The 23,654-nt window shown below is 44.1% G+C and overlaps 1 protein-coding gene across 4 annotated transcripts in view; it reads left to right on the top strand.

Moving 5' to 3' along the window:
• Window positions 1-1,485: 1,485 nt before the first annotated feature.
• The window catches only part of HRH2 (histamine receptor H2), a 30,703-nt gene continuing 8,534 nt past the window's right edge, over window positions 1,486-23,654 (top strand). For 2 of the 4 annotated variants that reach the window (XR_014561106.1, XM_083726225.1), the window contains exons 1-2: window positions 1,565-1,677; window positions 15,767-17,665. Coding sequence is in view for 2 of the 4 variants with exons in the window: in XM_083726225.1 (XP_083582351.1) it covers window positions 16,584-17,665 (1,082 nt within the window). In the remaining 2 variants the exon portion in view is untranslated. Of the gene's footprint in view, window positions 1,678-15,766; window positions 17,666-23,324; window positions 23,452-23,654 lie in introns of all 4 variants that reach the window. The other 2 variants (XR_014561105.1, XM_083726226.1) reach the window with 2 other exon arrangements.

Here is a 23,654-nt window from a genome sequence, read left to right on the forward strand (position 1 = left end):
AAAGGGCAATTAGGTTCGACAGGCAGGTTGAATTAGGTTCAACAGTAAGTCTTTATTACGGGAATGTCTTAATGCTGTGTTCAGTTGAATATATATATATATAGCCTTCATGGTGATCTTGACCAGCATCTTCTGATGTGGCTGCCTCCCTCTGCCTCATGCTGCAACTCTGGGTGCTGTTCCCCTCAGATTGAGAGACATTTCTACTCAAAGGCCAAGCAGATGTGCTCATTTGCTGATATGTGTTGAGGGTTGCACATGCTTTTTTGTATGTTTATTCTGTTTCTGTAGTACAGTGGTACCTCGGGTGACAGACGCTTCAGGTTACAGACGTTTCAGGTTACACACTCCGCTAACCCAGAAATAGTACCTTGGGCTAAGAACTTTGCTTCAGGATGAGAACAGAAATCACGTGGCAGCAGTGGGAGGCCCCATTAGCTAAAGTGGTACCTCAGGTTAAGAACAGTTTCAGGTTAAGAATGGACCTCCGGAATGAATTAAGTTCTTAACCTGAGGTACCACTGTACATACAATGGGGGAGAAATTTTGTAATCATTGTTACTATGGACCAAATTTTCTCAATCTATTCAGATATAGTAGGAGAAATGCTTCCCGCCCCTGCCCCCAATTGTAGCAATTATATTCTTTGCAGCAGCTATTAGATGAAACACTATTTCTTCAGCATTTCCTGGAATAACATGTTTTAGAAAACCAAGCAGAAATATTTTGGGTTCCAAGTTTATACGGAACTGCTATTTTAAGATATCCTATACTCTCCATTACTTTTCTTGCAGCTGCCCAGAACATTGTCATGAAGATACATCAGTACAACAGAAGGAAGTGGTGTTCCTAGCACTCACTCTGATGTTTTTGGGTAGGGCCAGAAACAGTGGATGTTGGTCTATTGGGATAAATGAGACTCTGTCCTGCTGACCTCATTCTGCCCTCGGTCAGCCCCAACACCTCCTGAGCAGCATGTTTTTCTTGCCTCCCAAGTCTTAACTTCACTGCAACAGGTCTAGTTTTTGAGTGACCTCACATTTTTTCTGAATGCTTGGTAGTTTTACACACACCCAGTGAGAGAGAGAGCAGCAGGAGCAGCAGTTTTCAAACCACAAAACTCATACTTCATTACCTTACATTGAATTTTGGGTATAAATAACTGGCTTTTAAAATGTAATTCCTTTTGGTTGTGATCCAAAACATCTGGGAAGGCTGCTTTTTACAGGGGGTGAACTGGGTGGTCTCCCCCAGCTGCACGCATCATGCCAGGCTCTGCAGAAAGTGGCTTTTTTGTTGCTGTGGGTCACAACTTCAGGCATGCTGTGCTGCCTGTGTGCACTGCACCCCGGGGCATAGTGTGCTCTCGCTCTCTGTGATGATTGGAGGCTTTGCTGGGCTATACTGCAGCTTGTGGTCATTCTAATCTGGCCCACTGTTTCTCTGACTCAAACTACAATCAGGCAACCCACTAGCTGTTTCAATATGTGTGGGGAAGTGGGAGGGGAGAGGAAAGGGGAGGGAGCTACCGCACACTGTAACAGCCCTGGAGCATTGGCTTCTGTGCTCTTAGAAATTCAGCGGCAGGCTAACGGAGAGACAAAACTTAAGAGCAGGGGAGAGATACTCCAGCTGATTGCCGTCTCTTGTCTCTTCTTTGCTCACTTCTCCTTGCAGGTAACACTATGATTCCTTCTCTTCCTGGATACTGCCTTCCTTGTGACTTTTTATTTATTGAGTGGGGAACAAGAAAAATAAGAACCCATTTCTGTGACATCTTGCGTGTGCCCAGTCACCATGGGAGCACACTGGATGTGTGTTTGTGTATGTATTGCTGCAGACCCTTTTCTTAACTATAATGGGGCTACATCTCACCTGTTCTCTTGACAATGCAGTTGTCAGAGTATTTAAGAGGAAAAAGTTGCAGAGGGGACTGTCTCCCTCAGAAGCTAGCTGCGCAAATGGAAAGAGTGGAGGGGCAGGCTCACACCTGCCAATTTATTTTGATTATAAAATAAGCAGTGCATGCATTGCTTTGAAAGCCTCTTTCCCCAGGGTTTATGCTTCCTTGTGTATTTTGTGATGGATTTTATTTGTAGTAATACTGTCTGCCTTTGTTTCATGGGAATTGCCCTCTATTCGGCATAAGCAGGGGTGCCTCAGCTGTTGAACACATAGTTTCTATTTATCTTTATTCAGTAATGCATGTTTATTTCACTGGACATTGTGTTTCAGGTACACTGGGGAAAACACAACAAAATTACTTCTAAAAAAGAAAAGGAAAGAAAGCATCTTTCTCACACAGTCAAGGTTGCTTTGAGAAACACTCATCCGCTGATATTCTTGAGAAAGGTTTCTGTGGTACATCTGCAGGTGTGTGTGGCAATTTCATAGTGCTCCCTCTGATTTCTAAGAGGCACAATGGAAACTACCATGGGATCTTGTGGTGGGATTTTAGTAAGCACTTGTGCTGACTTCTAGGAATTGATGCACTCTGAGGCCATGCAGTCATGCAAGTTAGGAGAATTTGCTGCTATCGTTTACTTTAACCACAAGCACAGCACTCTTCCCAACACGGCATGGCTTGTCCACTTGGCTGGATCTGCACCTTCCAGAACCACTGTTCTGAAGCAGCAGGAAGGGAAAGGGAAAATTAGAAAGTGCCTTGAAAGTAAGAGATAGTGTAATATGGGGCAGTCCAGCAGAAATTTGTGGCAACCTTATGACCATAGAACACATGTTTATTGCAAACAACAGTCAACATTTTGGAACTGAATCGCAGCACACAAAAGAAACATTTGCAAGTTTTCCTCTAGAACCATGAGGACTTTTTCTTAATGTACACTAATTTTTTTTATTAATGTACACTATCTCATTCTGAATATCTCCATATAAGTCTTAAGAGTTGAGGGGGCTGGAAGGTGTGAGCAGATCAACACCAAATTAAGGAAGGGATAGCTTTGTTAAGATGGGAAAAAAATTAACGAAATATGTTATGCTCAGTCTTTTTAATCAGGGGCCATTATAGTTCCAGTTACATGATAATGGACCCTTAAGCATGCTCTTCATAAAATGCTGGTTTATTTCCTTCTCATTTTATGCTTCCCTGCTGTTCCTATAGCAAGAGAAAAAATATTAAGCACCCCCACTCACTTTCTCTAATGTTTCATGCTCTAATTCCATATGGAACCCAAGGTGCCATGGTGGAAGCTATTTAGTCTGGCAATGTGGGATAATGATGATTGAGGGAAAGGCAAGACATCATGGGCTGGGTGTGAAGGATGTGTGCTGGTAAAAAGTGATGTCTAAACCACAATGAAAATATATTTCAGCTGAGAGTGCTGAGCTGTGGCTGCCCAATGCAGTTTGCTAGCAGTTCCTGTTGACTGCCCCAATGTCAAACCATACTGATTCACAAAGCTACCTGTTTGGAAGTTGAAGAAACGAGCAGTAGGAAGAAGAGAGGGAAAGAAGGGAGGGAAGAAGAGTAGGAAGGAGGGAAAATCCAATGCTCAGTAGATATTGGCATTGATCAAGCTATAAGGTAAAGGTAAAGGTACCCCTGCCCGTACGGGCCAGTCTTGACAGACTCTGGGGTTGTGCGCCCATCTCACTCAAGAGGCCAGGGGCCAGCGCTGTCCGGAGACACTTCCGGGTCACGTGGCCAGCGTGACATCGCTGCTCTGGCGAGCCAGAGCCGCACACGGAAACGCCGTTTACCTTCCCGCTGGTAAGCGGTCCCTATTTATCTACTTGCACCCGGAGGTGCTTTCGAACTGCTAGGTTGGCAGGCGCTGGGACCGAGCAGCGGGAGCGCACCCCGCCGCAGGGATTCGAACCGCCGACCTTTCGATCGGCAAGTCCTAGGTGCTGAGGCTTTAACCCACAGCGCCAACTGCGATCAAGCTATAGAGAAAGACAAATAAGCCAAAGGACGCCATCCAACACTGCATTTTTAAAAAAAAACAAAACAAAACTGTGTTTTTATGAGCTTTATAAACTATTCTGGATTTTGAATTAAAGGGTGATATAAAAATGTTTCCAATAAAAAGATTGCAATGGTGGAACATATTAAATCCACAGCTACAGGTGTTTTCTGAAAAGGTCCATATGAGTCCAAAGCAAACACTTAGAGCATGGGTAGGCAAACTGAGGTCCGCGGGCCGGATCTGGCCTAATTGCCTTCTAAATTCGGCCCGCGGACAGTCCGGGAATCAGCGTGTTTTTACATGGGTAGAATGTGTGCTTTTATTTAAAATGCATCTCTGGGTTATTTGTGGGGCATAGGAATTCATTCATTTTTATTTTCAAAATATAGTCTGGGCCCCCACAAGGTCTGAGGGACAGTGGACCAGCCCCCTGCTGAAAAAGTTTGCTGACCCCTGGTTTAGAGAGAAGGTCAAAGCAGTTACTCTCCAGATGTCAAGTACATCAGGAATGCAATGCTCTTATATCCATTAGCAACCAAGAACCATGGAAGCTTAGCAAGGTGTCGATTTTTAACTGTGTCTGTGCATAAAATCCTTTGTGGGTCAGCTAGATATTGCCTGCTCCATTTGCAAAATGGTGCATTAATGAGCACACATACATGGGTATCTATGTATGTCACCTACAGACACATAATTTGCAAACTCATTTCCCTAGAGCCATGTTGTGTCACCTCTGCGCTGATATCAAGGGAGAAATCAGCACTAGGGCACAGCCTCCATTCTAAGGTGAGAAGCACAAGTTTGCACTCATGGCAAGATAGAAATAGTTAATAGATGTGGAAAGTGCATACAGCTAAAATAATACAGGCAATGCAGATAAGGCACAGCCTACACCAACAGCAATTTGACATATTCTACAGGGTGGAGAGAGATGAATGCCTGCTTGGGAACTGCACTGTGCAGGCGTCAGAGGAACCTATGAAGGCTTGCCTAACTTTGGTTTCCCATCAGAGTCTTCTCTCTGGTTGTTTGTGGAGGACGAGGGCAGTGGCATAGTGGTGGGGTGGGGGGTGTGCAAAAAATTTCAAGGGCAAGGGATGCTTCCTCACCTCCAAACATTGGAGGTTGATGACCCAACCAACAACCCTTGTTTGCCTAAAATGGCCATGTATGCATGTCCAAGGAAAACAACCCAGACGCAAGAGCTGCAAGGGAAGGTGAGTTGCGGGTACCCTCTTTGGGAGCTGCGCCCCTCCCAGGCTGCTCCTACCTGCAGCTGCCAGCCAGAGCTGCACAGCTGCCCTTTATGTGCTCCTTCCAGGTCTTGCTGCTGCTGCTGCTTCGGGTCTCGTTGGCTCAGTTGGCACAGGGCATAGCAAGTATGTGTGTGTGTGTGTGTGTGTGTGTGTGTGTCTTCAGTTCTTTCATGACTTAACATTGCTGAATAAGATGTGCAGCTTTTTAAAAACAGAAAGGCAATTTTAAATGTGGGGAATCAGCTATGAAGGAAACCTGATTGCTGCAGAGGGGGTGCAATACTTGCCTTGCCCTGGGTGCAAGCAGGCCTGCTATGCCTCTGGACAAGAGTCCTCTTGTTATCAGAGAACCAGAGGGACTGATCCCCAAGAATTTGTACCAAATCACTCCAAGGATCCTTAGTTCTAACAGGGCTTGGGGGTTGCTACAAACACCTGAGAGAGACTCCTACTCCTTCTACCTTCTTTGGAATGGGTAATCATGCATCTCTGTCCCTCTCATTTTCCTGATGTTGCTCTCCTCAAAGTAGAGTTTATCTCTGTTACGCTCTGCCAGGTCCCTACTGTCTTTCCAAGTGATCTGGACTACAACTCCCATCCGCCCCAGCCAGCATGACCAATGACCAATGTTGATAGGAAATGTAGTCCCAAATGCCCAGGGGGTATGGAGCTGAGGAATACAGATGTCTGTTGGAAAGTTTGGTTTTCTTTGGCTGCAAATGCCATAAAAGATTCTGCGGTGGACTAGGCCAGCATAGGCATGGACACATTGCTACTGGGAAAGGTCTGCTTTAGGAAACTGGAGGGCGCTGGTTGAGTCGAGGTGCTGCATTTTCAGACCCTCCAAGTGTCCCTGTTTTCCAGTTGTGGATCTACAGAAGCCATCCTGTTTTCTGATTTGATTGCAGCACGTCCTACTTTTCCTTAGGACATCCGTATTTTCATCAGATAAGTGTTGAAGGGTATGGAGTTATGCAACCCACAAGCCAAGGAGATAAGTAGCTATACAACCTTTAGAATACATCTGAAGGCAGCCCTGTCTAGGGAAGTTTTTTTAATGTTTAATGTTTTGTTATGTTTTTATATATATGTCCAAAGCTGTCCAGAGTGGCTGGGGCAACCCTGCCAGACGGTGTTTTCTTTTACAAATAATAAAATTATTATTATTATGATTATTATTATGATTATTATTATTATTATTATTATTATTTAGAATGTCCCTATTTTCATTGGAGAAATGTTGGAGGGTATGTATTTTAAGCCCCCTGGGTTAAGAAGAGATTATATCAAGAAGTTTTAGCCTCATCTTTGCACACACAGTTTCCTGTCTGGCAGTTGTAACTTGTTTCTTCATTGTCACCACTGTGATGTCAACACCTCTGTGTGGGTGTAAACAGAAGCCTTATTGCACCTCACACACACCTCAGCCACTTAGAAGTAAGAGTAAGTTCTCATTCTCTCGGGAGCAAAACAAGGCACAAGACGGATTCATTTTGCTAAGGTGTTACCTCAACTTGTTTTGATATCTGACAGGGGAAGGCAAGTCATTTTGAAAATACACCACTGCCCTCTTTAAGAGCACATTCACAGTTAGAATTGTAACCATGTCAACATGTGAAGTACGTGGGACAAATTCCATGCCCGTTACATCGACATTGTTAACCTCCCTGAGAAACTTGGTTAATATGGGGATCTAAAAATAACCTAAGTAAATAAATACAATGTTATATTCAGCAACCATGTAGCAAGATGGCAGTCCGATGAAAGACTGCCATGTGCAGAATATGGCAGAATTATTTTTGCAAATCAGTTATATGATGCATAGTTTGGGCTAATTCATACAACCGTTACTACATTTCAGAGATATAGATTAAATGCATCCGACTTAACTTGAGGCTATGGAGAAGCAGCCTGCAGCTCAGCCTGTGTTTTGCTTGCAAAGATTCCAACACTAGATTGACAATGACCTGGTAAACATTGCTTAAGATGCAAAGTTAGGAAAACCAGCACACAATTGCTGTTCCAAGATCCCAGTACATCCTGGATACGCTCAGTTCAAAATTTCTGCCTCATTAAAATGGTTGGCTTGTGTTAACTTTTACTATGTATGCAGGTCAACTCCTCACTGGATTTGAATCGTACTTTGCATCCTGACAACCTGACCTATGAAGTTTGTTTAAAAACTTTATCTCTACTCATGGCGGAATCTAAGAAGGCAATCATGCACAGCTGGCATACAAATGTTCTCTGTGCTATGGAAACATGGGCTCAGTTTTCATGTAATGCTCATGCAAATCACAGCTTAGTATGACTCCTTAAGTCTATAGGATCCTAAAGAAGAGTTTGTTTTTGTTTGTTTGTTTGTTTGTTTGTTTGTTTGTTTATACCCCGCTCATCCGGCTGGGTCTCCCCAGCCAATCTGGGCAGCTTCCAACAGAACACTAAAAACAGAATAAAACTTAAAACATTAAAAACTTCCCTAAACAGGGCTGCCTTCAGATGTCTTCTAAAAGTCCGATAGTTGTTTAATTCTTTGAACACTGATGGGAGGGCGTTTCACAGGGAGGGTGCCACTACCGAGAAGGCCCTCTGCCTGGTTCCCTGTAACTTCACTTCTAGCAGTGAAGGAACCACCAGAAGGCCCTCGGCGCTGGACCTCACTGTCTGGGCAGATCAATGGGGGGTGGAGATGCTCCTTCAGGTATACTGGGCTGAGGCCGTTTAGGGCTTTAAAGGTCAACACCAACACTTTGAATTGTGCCCAGAAACATACTGGGAGCCAATGTAGGTCTACAGATTACAGCTGTTTGGTTATGCCATGGTTTGGCTGATCATGTAGTTCAAACTCAGACTCGTGGTTTTTCTCCGCCATACAAACCATGAGCAAAGAACAAACCTTTCTTTGTTTGAAGTAAAGTAAACCACAAGCCCAGGTTCAATTAACACACAAATCCAAACCACATTTTACCTCACATCAGAACAGCAGCAGCAGGACCAGAGAAGGAGCAAACAGGCTGTGATGTCCTCTCTGGGAACCTGCACACTTAAGCCATGGTTTGTCTTAGCATTAGTGTGGACCGGATCTTTGTCTAGGATGTGCAGTATTGGCCAGCAGCAGGCAAAACAGTAGTGAGTGCTCTTACTCAAATATCGCCTTCTCTCCCCCTCCCTGCCACCGTGTTTACTTATGGATGAAGATGACACAAAAGGTAAATAAAGGCTTGATTCTTTCTACTATGGATGGTTAAGCTCAGATTAAATACACATGACTTATGCACAGTAATACTTCTGTACTTCCAGAGAATAGGGAAGTTGTGAATTGTTTTATGATGACTCACACCAACGTTATCTCACCCTATATTGTCAACCTTGAATTTGTGCACCTCTCAAACATCACAGGTGAAGGTCTTAACCTGCTTTTTAAGAAAGATCCTTTTGCAGGAGATCTCTCTGAGCACTGAGAGTAGGGCTTTGTTCATACGAGGTAGGTGTTCCGGTACTGACACATTGCTCGTCCCTGAGTAAGACCTTCTTGGCCTGAAACTATCAGTCCCCGATAGTAATTTCCACAGACTCAACAGTGTAAACATCGTATTTCATGAAAGCTTTGTTTTTGCCCTTTCGGAAATCGTATAGAGCATAACCTTTCGATATGAAATGCCCATATCTGTGATGGGAGAAGAGAACGACAGCAGCCCATATGCTTTCCCAGCATTTCTGATTATCCTACAACTTTGATCATGAGCGCTTTCAGGGGAAAAATAATCTCAGGCTTTCTGCTCTAGGCCATTGAAGTCCCTGAGATTAAAGGAACCCCCTGGAGCCCTGAGACTCAGGGGGCATCCATGCTTTCAAGTCTGCTCAAAGCATTCCACTACTCATGCCACCAAGGCCAGCCCCATGTTCAATATGGCCCCTTTGCCATTCTTTCACACATTATGTATAACCATTAGTACACCCTTCCCTGTTCCTTCTGCCCTTCCTCTTGGGGAGTTTATCTGCCTCTGATAAGAAACTCCCCAAGAGGAAGGGCAGAAGGAACAGGGAAGGGTGTACTAGTGGTTATATATAGCCCATGTTCAGCTGGAATTGCCAGTAATTTGGATCATGATTTCCTCACCAGGCCTAGGGTTCAAAGAGTATCGCAAGATTGTTCAACACTGGTGCATGCATCTGGGTTTCTCGGTTTCTTTTTTCCTCATTTCAGCTCCATGCAGGGCACTTTTAAACATATTTTTACATGCCATCCCAATCTCTGCTGAGTGGCTGCGCAAGAGTCCAGGCCCTCATCCAGGGTTGTGATTCCGTTGGCAAATCAAGGCACAGCAAAGACTAATGTCTTTAGGAAATGTGGCTTATTTGAACCTAAAGTCTTCAATGGAGAGAGTTCAGATGCACCAGTGGAGTCCAAGGCATACTGCACACCATCTCTGCGCCTCTGTCCTAACCTGCCAAGATGGTTCTGCCCTGCATGGCCTCTGCCTAGAGTTCTAACTCTACCCTTTTCCTTCCCAAACACCCTTACCAGGAAAAACCCAAGCCTTGTGCAAAGCAGCATCCCCCCCCCCCCGTCTGCACAGCCCACCCCTCCCGTGTATTCCTATGTCATGGAAGATGAACTCCCCACTCTGTCCACCAGCAAAGAATCTCTTGTCCTGGTGATGACTTGCTTCAGCACCTTTTGTCACTCTTTGTTATTCTATCCCAAGTGGGGCCCTGGCCTCGAGAAGAAGTTTAGCCTGTGTTTTTCGCTGATTTGGCATCGTCCCTTCAATAATTTCTGGCATTGAAATTCCCCTCCCCCCCCCCGAAAAAAAATTCTGTTACTCCAAATCTGTAACAATATAAAGTATAGAGTGCAAGGGAAATCCTCTCCCAGTCCTCTTGAATGCCACACCCCCACCCCGGAAAAAAAATCCAAAATTTCCTCCTGAAGTGCACTTTTAATTCCTAATGTAGATGCTATCTGTGTTTTCCTCTAGACTCTGTGATTTAGGATTTACCATCCTGTTTCAGCCTGTATGGCTTAGTCTTGTTCAAGGTGTGCGCGCTCTCTCTCTCTCTCTCCCTCTCCCTCTCTCTCTCTCTCTCTCTCACACACACACACACAATTTTTAGAAAAATCAAATGCACAAGGCTGTATTTGACAAATGTTGAGTGTGTGACAAATATCATGTCCAATTTGACCCTGAGCACCTCTGTTAAGTAAGCACGGAAGAAAATGTTTATTTATTATTTATTTATTTTCTATACCGCTTTATATTTTTAAGAAAAATCTCAAAGTGGTTTACAGCATATTAAATCAATAGAACAATCTGAAGAAAGTCAAATATAGAGTATACAGTCAAAGCAACATAACAGGAAACTAAAATATTATCTTAAAGATTTCAAAATAGAACATTACAAAGGAGGTCGATTACAGAATACATATTTAACGTAGTAGGGCTGGGTGAGTTTGGACCCCGCCCCCTAGGCCAGTTGGAAAAGGCCTTGCAGGGAGCGGCCTTCATGCCTCAAAGCCAGATGATGTTCCTCCATCCTCATGAGGAGCCTCTTCAGTAAACTGGTGAGTCTGGGCCCCGCCCAGACTTTTCCACATCGATTTCAGAGGATGAGAGGTGTTTTTGAAAAAAAATCTTCCATCTCCCATTACCATGCATTAGCTGACATAGTTGTGTGTGTGTGTTACTCTTTGGCAGCTGAGGAGAGTATCCCTGAGTATGCGCTGAGTGCATTTCTATTTAACTGAGTAACAATGTAACCAGGGCACATTGATTGGGCTTTCTGAGCTTCAGGCCCTCAGATGTCAGGAAGGCAAGCTCTTATCCTTGCTCTAAATGGCTTAATATTGAAGATGAAAATCATAAACAGTGGAATCAGGAAGACAGCATGGCCATCTGATGTCCATTTTTGCAGGGAAAGTGCCTCTGGCCACTTGGAAACAGCAGTGTGATTCCTTCCCTTATTCCTTCCATTATTATGAAACATTAAACACCTGTTTTTAGTGAGCTTCTGTGTTCTTTCCCTTTGCCCTGACTTTCCGCACTGCACAGTGTCTCTGGGCAAGTCAGCATTTTCCTTTCTCTTCACATACCTGGATTATCAGAGAGATTTTTTTGCCTACATCAGCTCACTGTTCCTGTTCTTTTTTTTTCTTATCTTTTTTACATCATTCAGCCCCATTCCATTGACTTCATGATGCTAATCTTGAATTCCCAGAGCTTCTGGTCATTTTCAGGAAATGCAAGGATTATTGAGGCCCCTAGGAAACAAGGCGAATAAATACTTAGCAGAACACTCTAAGAAGAAAATGCTCAAAAGAGAGTATGGCTTTCTTTCCCACAACCCTTTCTCCACCTTTCAGCCCAGAGGTTCAGGAGCAGAAAACAGGAGAGTCTCAGGGACAGAAAGGTGAGAGCTTTGATCTTGACTATTCCATCCATTTTTGTTTAACCTTTATTTCTTAAATGTTTTGAATTACATAGAAATGCAAAAAAAAGTATCTACTATAAAAAGCTGTCTCAACCGTGCAGTACAAATAATGACAGGAGATGGAAGTACAAACACTCATAGCCTCAGTTCCAGAACACTTACTGTGCACATGAAGACAGACTCCCTTCGAGTAAAGTCAGACGTCTACAAATCCACCAGAATAATTATGGCAACAGGTACCCCCTACTCACCTACTCATACCTACTGTTTGTGATTATTATTACTTATATATTACTGAAGGCTTTTCCATTTGCCTTCTCTCTGGGGCGAAGCTGGGCAGCTGTAGCTGCTGCTGCTACAGTAGTAATAATAATAATAATAATAATAATAATAATAATAATAATAATAATAATTTATTTCTAACACACACATCTGGCTGGGTTTCCCCAGCCACTCCAGGCAGCTTTCAAGAGAACATTGCAAACAGAATAAAACTTCAAACATTAAAAACTTCCCTAAACAGAGCTGCCTTCAGATGCCTTCTAAAAGTCATATACAGTGGTACCTCAGATTAAGTACTTAATTTGTTCCGGAGGTCCGTTCTTAACCTGAAACTGTTCTTAACCTGAAGTACCACTTTAGCTAATGGGGCTTCCTGCTATTGCCGTGCGGCCGGAGTCTGATTTCTGTTCTTATCCTGAAGCAAAGTTCTTAATCTGAAGCACTATTTCTGGGTTAGTGGAGTGTGTAACCTGAAGCGTATGTAAGCCGAGGTACCACTGTAGTTGTTTATTTCCTTGACATCTGATGGGAGGGCATTCCACAGGGCAGGCACCACTACCGAGCAGGCACTCTGCCTGGTTCCCAGTAACCTACCTAACTCTTGAACCCTTGGCACATGCTTAGGGAGGAGGAGCAGAACCACCACACCAAAGATGGGAGAAACTGCCTCTGTGCCTCAGAGAAGTAGCAGCTGTGGAAGAAAACTGGGGGGGGATGCACAGTGGGGCCCGTCTCACACGCCCAGGAAAAAAGAAGGCCCGTGACCTCCTCTCCCCCCCCCCAACTTGATGGACTACTCCAGTGTCACCTCGGATCCAAAGAACAGCATTAAGGCCATAATGAACTGAGTAACAGACCCCGAAGCATGAAAGGTCATGGGCTGCTCATGCACAAGTTCCTTAGGGAGAGCCTTTCCTCCTCCTTTCCTTTCTCACAGCTGACACAACACTCCCTTCCCCACATCCAGCCCTTTAACTAAGCGATAGAACTACCAGAGAGCCCTCCTCGTGGCACCACCAGCATGCAGCTCGCCATCTCAACTCCTCCCCGCTTTCCTCCTCCCTTCAGCCAGCTGGGACCCCGCCGCCAGGTGCAGCCTGTCACACACACACACACACCCTTTCCTCCTACAGTACTCAAGCAGCAAGATGTCTTAGGCCAACCCTGCAACTACTATTTTAATGCATTGAGTACCAATACCAATACACAATACTTTCAGTTGCAAGGGCATTTGCAATTGGAGGGAATGCAATTGGAGGGAACCTTTTGAAAAGGCCAGCTTTCAAGCAAGTGAAGTAAAAGATCTTTCAAAGCTCTGTAGATTCCATTTATTCCATCTTGTGCCACGTCAACGCTGTGCTGCTTGTTGCGTCCTGTGAACTAAGGTGCTGGCTAGCTTCCACAAAACTTAACATCAGGCATGATCTCAGCTACCGTCTTCCTGAGATTCCAGCTAATACCACGCCTCTTCTCCTTGCTTCTCATAACTATATTTTAGTTCTCTATCAGTGTATGCCAGATGTGAAGGAAATGCGCTGACCTTAAAAATAAAGATCTTGTTTGTATTTGTTTTGGGATTATGGGGTTAAGCTGTTGGATGACGTGCATCTTTGCCCATCCAGAAAAACAAGCTGATAGGTGACACAGTTTAATTTGAACAGAATCCTGTAGATATAGTTTAGTGGCTACAGCTAGGTTGTGGGTGTGGCCTACCTTGCTATAACAAGCTCTGGCACACTTTCCCCCTTGGAGAGGGAGGGGCAATTCACGCCATCCTGACTCCTGTCTCGGCTGTTTTCCCAGCTAGTAAGATTGTGTGTGCCTGTTTTTTGACTGAATCACTTAGTTTGTTCTGTGAGGTACCATATTTTCTGCTCTATAACACGCACCCGACCATAACACGCACGTAGTTTTTAGAGGAGGAAAATCCGTAGGCATGCCACCCGTAGGCATTCCCTCCATAACACACACAGACATTTCCCCTTACTTTTTAGGAGGAAAAAAGTGAGTTATGGTGCAAAAAATACGGTATTTGCCGGCAGGTAAGAGAGTATTTCTGCTGATTGCAGTATTGGGCATTGTCTGATTGCTGAGTAGATACAGCAGGGGTTTTGGTGTGGACCAGGACCACCTTGGTGGAAGAACAAGCTTTACCATGGACAGCGAGGTCAACTGTGGTAGAATTGTCCCCAAAAGTATCCTCCAAACACATCAAGTGGGTCACACCCTTGAAGTAGTCCTTGCCCCAAGTGATATGAGGAATGCACTGTTATCTGGTACAGTTTGGACGAATGGTGGCAATTTCCTCCTGAAAGGGTGGTGGTCAAGTTTGGATGGCCTACCCTCAGAACCTGGAGGAACCTAATGTGTTGCTGCATACTCGGGGGGGGGGGTTCTAGCAGAGAAAGGAAACATTCCTGTCAAAGCCTTGGTCTTGCTATGGAATGGTGAGGTGAAACAACTGGCTGATATGATTGCTTCCAAGTATCCTCTTTGGCATTGTGGAGTCCAAGTGGTCTCTTGGTATTCTGAGGAGCTCTGGGCTATGAAACAAGCCAAGTGAGGGCTAGAGTGTAAGCAGTACAAGTCTCAATCTAACGTCAACCAAACATTGGTTGGAGCACATAATTGTAGGGTGCAAAGCAGGCTCATTCTGCAGCTTGCATTACATCCTCTAGTAGCCAGCTGGTGTAGTTATTTCAGATGGTTTGAAGGAACCTTTGGAACTTTGGAATACCTACTGTGCCCCACTGGCTACATACTTTGAGGATAAAGTCACTCAACTTTGGAGTGACCTTGACTCTGCTTGCACAATAGGACTTCCCTCTCCTCCCCCTGTACCCCCACTGATCCTCCAATCTGCTCTAGAGGACTGGGGAGCCCCCAGAACAGGTTTAGCAGGCAGGGAATGGGGGGAAGTCTTGTGTTGGGGGTTGGAGGGGAGAAGTCTAGTTGTGCAAGAAGGCCTCTTTCCCCACATACCCCACATCGTGCTACATTGGATTCTACCCATTGTGCTTTACAATGCATTTGCTGTCTATATGTATGAGTACAATTGCTTTAATTTCCTATTGTTATCCTTCCAGGTGTTGAGTGGTGGATGGGCGAGGGTTCCATAACCTAGAATATGTTCCTAGCTCTAGCCATTATTTCTTTGATCTCAGCCTTTAGCCTAGGAGTAGTTAAGCTCCATATATTGTTTAACTACAACTCCCATAATCCATGAATATTAGGCATGTTGGCTGGGGCTGATGGGTGTAGGAGTCCAGCAATATTTGGAGGACCACATATTGGTCACTCCTTGATTAACCCCATCAGGCTCTCTTCTGATGTCACTAGAGTGAAGCAGAAGTCGATGAAACCAGAAACGGTGTGTTGAATATTGAGGCATTCTTTGTATGAATCAGCAACCATGTGGTCTGAGCACTTCCAGGGATAACAGTGAGTCTCCAGTGAGAATTTCCCATGTCTACAAAGGAAAGTCCTAAGCTAAGTCATAAGTTGAAGGAAGAGGAGCCACTAGTTAGTGGAAGAGCACATTCATAGCATGGGAAATTCCCACCCATATTTGCTCCCTGGATTTCCAGTTAAATGACTCAGCAGGTAATGGGAAAATCATTTTCTCTGTCTGAGATTCTGGATAATATGCATCACAGACAAGGAGTAGGGAACCAGTGACCTTTTGGGTGTTGCTGGACTACAACCCCCATTATCCCTGACCATTGGCCAGGCTGGCTAGGGCTGATGAGACTTTCCAACATCTGGAAAGTCACCCATTCTGGGCTAGATGGACAAATATCTTGACCTGATATAAGGCAGCTTCATATATCCTACGTATATCATCTGACTCTCAATTCTTCCTTCCAGATTCTGACCAGGAAAGTGTGCATATCCATCCCTCTTCTATTTTGATAGATACCTTCAAGAGATGTAAATTGAGACACAGTCTAAGAATAATGAGGTTACTGGGACTCTTCCGGCCCTTTTCTGGCCAGACCTATAAAACCACATGTGGTGATTAATGCATCATACAACTTAATACAACCTAATGATTTGTCTGAAAGGAGGAGGAAGAGAGGGAAGAAAAGGGAGAGGCCAAAACTAGGCAAAACTGACTTGGTAGAACATAAAAAGTGTATGAAGAGCCCTTCTGGATTCAACTAAACTTCCATCTGATCCAGCATCCTGCTTCCAGTTGTAGCTAACTAGATGGCTCCATGAGGTCTTCAAAAGCAGGACATGAAGGCAACAACCCTACTCTGTTACATGTCCCCACAATCTTTTATCCAGCTGTCTATTGCCTCTGAACATGGATGTTCCACTTAGCTATCATGGTTAATAACTATCTAATAGACATGTCCTCAAGAAATCTGTCACACTACAACATTGCTAACAAGGAGTCCCAGTTGGATCTTTCTGCTGCAAGCTGCACATCTGAGGGTCCTTCCAGCAGAGAATGAATGTGCTCAGATTTGGGGATTTATTTAGACTTCAGTCTTTCTCTAAATATGCAACCAGAGGTGTTGTCTGATTCCTAGCATCTTTTCAGAGCCATGATGCAGGGGCCTCTTATGAAAGGCGGTGAAGGAAGGCATCTGGGCAAGCTCTTCAAGGAATCAGACCTAACCACTTCTTCCAGAGTACCTGGAGCAGCAGCTGCCATGTGAGTCTGTACGGGAGCAAAATGATACTTCCCAATTACACCACCATGAATTCCACAGACGGTACAAGTGTTTGGGGACAAGTGCCAACCGCAATTGTTCTCGCAGTCCTCATTATTGGGACTGTGTTTGGAAATGTGATGGTGTGTCTAGCTGTCTATTTCAACCGGAGGCTCCGCAACCTGACAAACTGCTTCATTGTCTCCTTGGCCTTCACAGACTTGCTGCTGGGCCTCATGGTGCTACCCTTTTCGGCCATCTATGAGGTCTACTCCCATGAGTGGATCTTCAGTGTCACCTTGTGCAATATCTACATCAGCTTGGATGTCATGCTTTGCACAGCATCCATCCTCAACCTCTTCATGATTAGCCTTGATCGCTACTATGCTATCACAGCACCCCTCCGCTACAACACTATGGTCACTCCTAAGCGGGTGGTTGTGGCTATGTTCCTTATCTGGGTGGTGTCACTGATGGTCTCGTTCCTACCGATCCACTTGGCCTGGAACACCAATGGCAGCACTGTCCAGAACACACAGTTAACTGATGGGAAGCAGGAGTGCAAGCTGGAGGTCAATGCTGGGTATGTTCTGGTAGATGGCTTGCTTACGTTCTACCTCCCTCTGCTAGTCATGTGCATCACATACTACCGGATATTCAAAATAGCCAGGGAACAAGCAAAGAGGATCAACCACACCAACAGTTGCACAACCATCAGAAATGCATTACCCACTGTGAAGGAACACAAAGCCATTGTGACTCTTGCAGCTGTGATGGGAGCCTTCATTATCTGCTGGTTTCCTTATTTTACAGTGTTCACATATCGGGGTGTGACAGGTGAAGCATACAAAAGCCTGATGACCATTGTCATGTGGCTTGGTTACGCCAACTCAGCATTGAATCCAGTTTTATATGCTGCACTGAATAGGGACTTTCGGACAGCTTATCAGCGGTTACTCAGGTGTCGGAGAGTGGGACCAGATGCCAGAGAGGTGCCTCTAACACATGAGATGAGAAATATGACTTGTAATAAGGAAAGTAAACTTCTACAGCTGCATACAATGAATGGAAAGAAGAACCCTGTTGTCCAAGATGGCACAGACAGGTAAGCTTTCTCTTACCTTTGAGGGGGAATTGTTGTTGAGAGGGTTTTGGTGATAGAAACAGGGTTGGCACAGGCACTGTTTAGATTCAGGTTGCATGCAAAATATATTTAAAATTGCATTTGGGCATGCATCCACTGGCAGATTTGTTGAGAGCGATGAAATAAGTCTGGTTTTCCCTAACTCCAGCCCTGATTAGTCCCACCTGAACAACTTTTAAATGTTGTGTTTTTTCCCCTGCCAGGAAGCACAGGGAGAGATTTAACTTTGGATATATTCTGTCAAACAGAGGGAACCATCAAAGATATGCTAAGCACACAAACACCTACACTACTAAATATATTGATGCAATCTTCGAGCGGTGTGAGATTCCAGGGGTTCCAGGCACTTACCCATGGTCCTGTTTCCTTGGAATATGGGACTGCAGAGACTGTGGTGTTTATGATTTATGGTTTATTTACACATATACGCAACTTGAGCATTAACATTCCAAAAGGATCTGGTTTCTCCCATAGTCACAGGCTTGGATTCAAACAGACATAGATATTTCTCTCAAACATTGCTCGACTCTCTTTTTCTAACCACCAGCCACTTGAGAGCAGGGGCCCCACTCATCTGTTATCTCACACAGATCTACTTCCTTGGTTCCCTTAATGGCCCTTCACCTAAGCTATCACCTCAACAGGAAGCTTATATTTTAACACTTGCTTGCTCCGGGGGTTAGAAGAGTCTCTGCACACAGTCTACTTGCCCCCACCCCAAACTCCTAGCAGCATAATTATACATAAGAGAAATATTTTTTTAAAAAAAAAATCCTGCTAGGTGCATAACAGAAAATGCTGAGGAACTAATAAGATATATCCATACTAAATGGAACAACAGTCACTTGGGTTTGAAAGTGACTGGCAAAGGGGAAGGTAGACTGCTGCACTGCAGAACACTCCTTTTTGCAACTTTGGCAGTCACTGCACTTCAGATCCACACATGTTGTGCTTGCATGTGGCTTGAGTGGCAGCCAAGTTCATTAATCAGTCAAGCTCCCACTATATCTGTTGATTAAATTCTAGCCTGGGCTCTTCCTTTTCAATGACATGCAAGATAATACAACTATTATCTTCGTTATTAAGACTTAGTATATGGGAAAGACAGATCTCTGCAGTACTGGCTACAGGGGGATTCGGGGTGGTTGCCTGGCTCTGTGCAAAGATACCCAGGCTATGTCTCTTGTATTTAATGGCCCACTCCTAGATTACTTCAGCATGGCAGGAATACATGGTGAGAACATAAGCACCTGGCTGGATCAGACCAAAGACCCATGCAGTACACACACATACACGTTTCCCAGATTCCTGTGCAAAGTCTGCAACATGGAGTGCAAAGTTCTCCTGGGAGTTACAATACTGCCATGGCAATCCCTTCCACATGATCTTGGGGTCGTGATATTACTGGGAAGCAATCACACTTCAGAAGTATCCACGCTGCTGAGGTAACATAAGGATGGGCCCTAAAGTATATAATTCTTCGTTATAACTGTCAAATGAGAAGCAACGGCTCTATATTAAGCCAGGTTTCTCTTTCGCAATCAGTCACTATTTCTACATGAAATAGCCTCCAATAGCTTTATTTGGTCTCTGATAGCCATTTATTTTCGTCATTTTTGAAGCAATGCAGAGGATTGTGTGCCTTGATTTTCGTTGTTGTTGTTGTTGTTCATACAAAAAATAGGGAGAGATGAAATTGGGTCAGTCCACTCCCCTGGAAAGGTACCAATGTATCTCAAAATTAGAGCCTCCTATCATGAACATTTGGTACTTTCAGTTCTACATTGATTTGGTTGTGCCATGGAATGAGTAAAGAACATCCCTAGTTCACTAGGTGGAGGGGATTTATTCTTCTGAAGAGACTAGAAAGTGTGATATGCACATACAGTAGCTAAGCGGGTGTTTGAGATAAGCAGGAACAAATTTGCGAAGGTTCCAAATGTAAGATGCAGAAAGAAGAAGCAGGTTAATCAGTGCCAGAAGAATTTAGGTAGGTCTGATTGCCCTGGTTATAAGGATTTACACTCCTAAAGGCCAAAGAAAATAGGAGTGTGGGTATGTAGTATAATTTCATTGCTTCCTATAAGCAATTCTGACTTTCACCTCCTTCCAAAGCTTTGATCTGATCCCATGGCTGCAACTTGATAAGCAGCAAGGAAACTTTCCATCTGGCAGATAGCACTTACTTTCACTGCCATGGCTCCAGGAAGTGCCAACAAAGGGTTGATTCTTTTGTTTTATCACAGCTGACCCTGGGATAAGGTAGTGAGGCAAAAGGATTTATCAACAGCAATGGTACACCTGGGTGCCAACAGCTAGGACTGGTGCTGCTGCCTCGTCATATGTTACAATGAAAATGTCTCCAAAGCACAGATTTGTGGCACAATTGTGTCATTTTCAGATGCAATAGCACCGAGAGATTTTATCTGCTGCTTTTTAGAAACCATGATGAATCACTCTGTTTTGATTCCTTAACAGTTTTTTTAAATGATGGTGAGGGCAAACTTCAAATATATGGGCTTCTGTTCCATGATGTATTTCTGTTCCAAAAGTTTTGTTCAGGTTACTATGGACTGTGGTTCACCTGATGGTTCAACCGCTCAGCACTTTAATAGAGAGAGAATGATTCTTATGCATATGTGTGATCTGCATAATCGGGACCAGCAGGACATAGCTGACTTCCCAGAGTAAGCAAAAGGTTGTTGAGGGCAGTTTTCAGTGCTGGATTTTGGGTGGTACAGGCAGTTCCTCTGCACAAGGCACCAAGCCGAGAGGACATGAAAGAACAACAACAACATAAAAAAACCCCTATATTTATATGGGTAAAAAAGTAAAGGGACCCCTGACCATTAGGTCCAGTCATGGCCGCCTCTGGGATTACGGCACTCATCTCGCTTTATTGGCCAAGGGAGCCGGCGTACAGCTTCCAGGTCATGTGGCCAGCATGACTAAGCCGCTTCTGGCGAACCAGAGCAGCGCATGGAAACGCCGTTTACCTTCCCCCCGGAGCAGTACCTATTTATTTACTTGCACTTTGACATGCTTTCAAACTGCTAGGCTGGCAGGAGCTGGGACCAAGAAATGGGAGCTCACCCAGTCGCGGGGATTCAAACCGCTGATCTTCTGACAGGCAAGTCCTAGGCTCTGTGGTTTAACCCACAGCGCCACCCACATCCCAATTTATATGGGTACCTATTCAATTATTGTGAAAATAATTAATATGGGGGGGCACCAAATTTTGCCCTCACTCAGGGTGCCATATTACCAAAGTCTGCTCCTGGTGGTTGTCTCTCTAGCTTTGTGTTATGCTACGCATCCTCCATGACAGCCATTTTGTGACTGACATCCCTAACACTCCCTCAGAATTTGAAATATGCCCACTAGTCCAAAAAGTTTGGTGATCCCTGCATTACTGGTGACCCCTGCACCAGTCCACTTCAGTTGCACAAACCTACATCACTGGTATGCACTTGAATCTGTACCGCAAAATACTGAGTCTGGAGGTGACCTGAATGGAGCTTCTTATGGCTGTCATTTAAGCATTTAACAGCATACGTTTAACAGCCTATGAATGTCTACTTGGAAGTAAATCCCACTGAGTTCAATAGACTTACTCCCAAGTATGATTGCAGCCTAAATAAGTGGCTCAATTTGAAGAGTAAGTAATGTAAAAGTAAATGAGCTCCACTCACTGAATCAGCTTGGTTCAGCAGAGTAATTTTGATAACATGAGTACTTTGTGTAAATTAGAAAACTCCTTTTCTGAGAAAACTCTCACTGTTGGTGCAGACGATGCATTTCTGCAAATCAGGCCCATTAGTTACTGCCATCTTCTAAATCAAAGCAACAGCTTCATTCTGAAACTCTCGTAAGCAGCACTTTCTCAGTTTTTCCTCTGCAATAAGATACCACCAGAGAATAAAGGAGTCCAGGAAATGGGAAATGAAAGTGGACATGGAGAGAGTTTATTGAGGAAATGCTGGATTCACTGGAATAGTTTAATACAGTAAGCAGCAGAGGTGACTGGGAGAAGCAGCTTATGGCTGGAAGCTAAAATGACACCAATTCCTATTGAAACAAAAGGCAAACAGCATAGGTAATTTGTCACCAAGGCCTGATCTGTAGAAGTATTTCAATATCAAATAGGTTTTTTATAGGATGTCCAACAGTCCAGGCAGAAATTAGACAATGGACAGGCTTTATTGTCGAAAATAAAATAGCATTTACTTTGTCTGAATGTTCCCTGCAACATACTTAGGCAATCCAGTTCAGAGCTCTCCATTCTCTACAATGGAGTCACCTTGTCTTTGATACCTGAAATGCTGCCACACGACTTGCAGCCAGATCCCAGTCACATGTAAGTGTAAAAGCCAATGCTTCCATGTAGATTTTAGGTTGGCTGGGATCTGCTTCATAGAGCATGTTACTCTGGAGTTACGTGAGCTACACTGGCTTCTAGTTTGTTTCCAAATGCAATTTCAGTTGCTGGTGACTGTAGAGCTCTAAATGGTTTGTTATATGAATGGCCTTTTTGGTGGACTCTTCTTCATTGGAGGTTCCTAAGCAAAGATGGTCATCAGTCAGGGATTCCTTAGTTGTGATTCCTGGATGAACTAGATAACCCTCGGGTCCCTTCCAACTCTATAATTCTAAGTCTGTCGGACTTGTTGTCTTTGTGTTCAGAGGCTCTGTCAACTGAGACACAGTACAGAGTCTTCTCAGCAAGGGTCTTCTCATTCCACCAAGACTGTCAGTTCTTTTGTATGTTTTACTGTGATATTATTGTGATTTCCTATGCATTTGTTTTTCATTATGCTGCAAGCTGACCTGGGGACTCTTGTCCCTGAAAGGTGAGGTATCAAGTCTTCCAAATAAATACCATTTCCGTGATGGCAGCATCTCAAAGGAGAATCTCGGAAATCTCAGCAGCCACATTAATGCTACTCATGTAGTGATGTCAGTTCACACAGATAGCAAGTCCGCATGAGCCAAGGCTGGAGGTGTCACACACACACTGCCTGGGGTGACCCTGGCAAGGCTACCCTGTGTATATGGCATCAGCACTCATTCTTTGTCTCATTGAATGAACCTGTTTGAAGGGGGGGATTTATGCTGAGCAACATAATTAATTAGAGGTACTCACCTCAGCATAGGCATGCCTGTCAACTGTCCCAGAAAAACCAGGACATCCCAATTCCCCCTGCAAAAATACGGCTATATTGGGCATCTTGCTCTTGTACAATTTTGGGCCCCCCAAAAAGCAATCTCACACAGGGCCCCCAAACACATGTTTTTGGGCACTGTACCCCCAAATAGCTCTTTTTTCAGGTCCACGATCTCACATGCATCATGTGACTCATGCGGGATTTCGAACCAGGAAGATGGTACCCTGGGTTTGGGCCACGTTGTGTTGGAGGATATGCATAGAGTATTATGAACAGGGTGGCCACTTTCATACTGCAAAAAAGAGGACAAATGAGGGCATATGTTTGCATTAAAATGCATATGCTAATTTATATGTATAGCTATGAATTGAAGAATGAGTATTATAATTTAAATAGAAATACAACGGTAGGGAAGATTGTGACCAACTGACTAACTGATGAGGGGCAACTTCAAGGCCCCTCCTGCTCTTCCTTCTTAGGGTTCTTCGACGGCCCAGCCTTTCAGATAGAGGATGCATTCAAGCAGAGGACTGTCCTCTGTAATATACAACATATGACCACCCTAATGATTAAAGTTATAGGGTGAGTAATCTTGAGAATGTAAACACTGAGATCCTAGAGTAAAACAAGAAATGCACATTCTTGCTTTGTTCCAGAAGGCATTCTGATCTGTGCTTATATTTATTCTTCTTGAGATGGTATATTTTGAAGTCAAATATACTAATCTGTATTATATGAAGAAGCAAAACTAGACTCCTGTCTGAGGTGAATTTCAGATCAGATTT

Source organism: Podarcis gaigeae (assembly GCF_964106915.1).
Source record: "Podarcis gaigeae genome assembly, chromosome: 2".
NCBI classification, from domain to species: Eukaryota; Metazoa; Chordata; class Lepidosauria; order Squamata; family Lacertidae; genus Podarcis; species Podarcis gaigeae.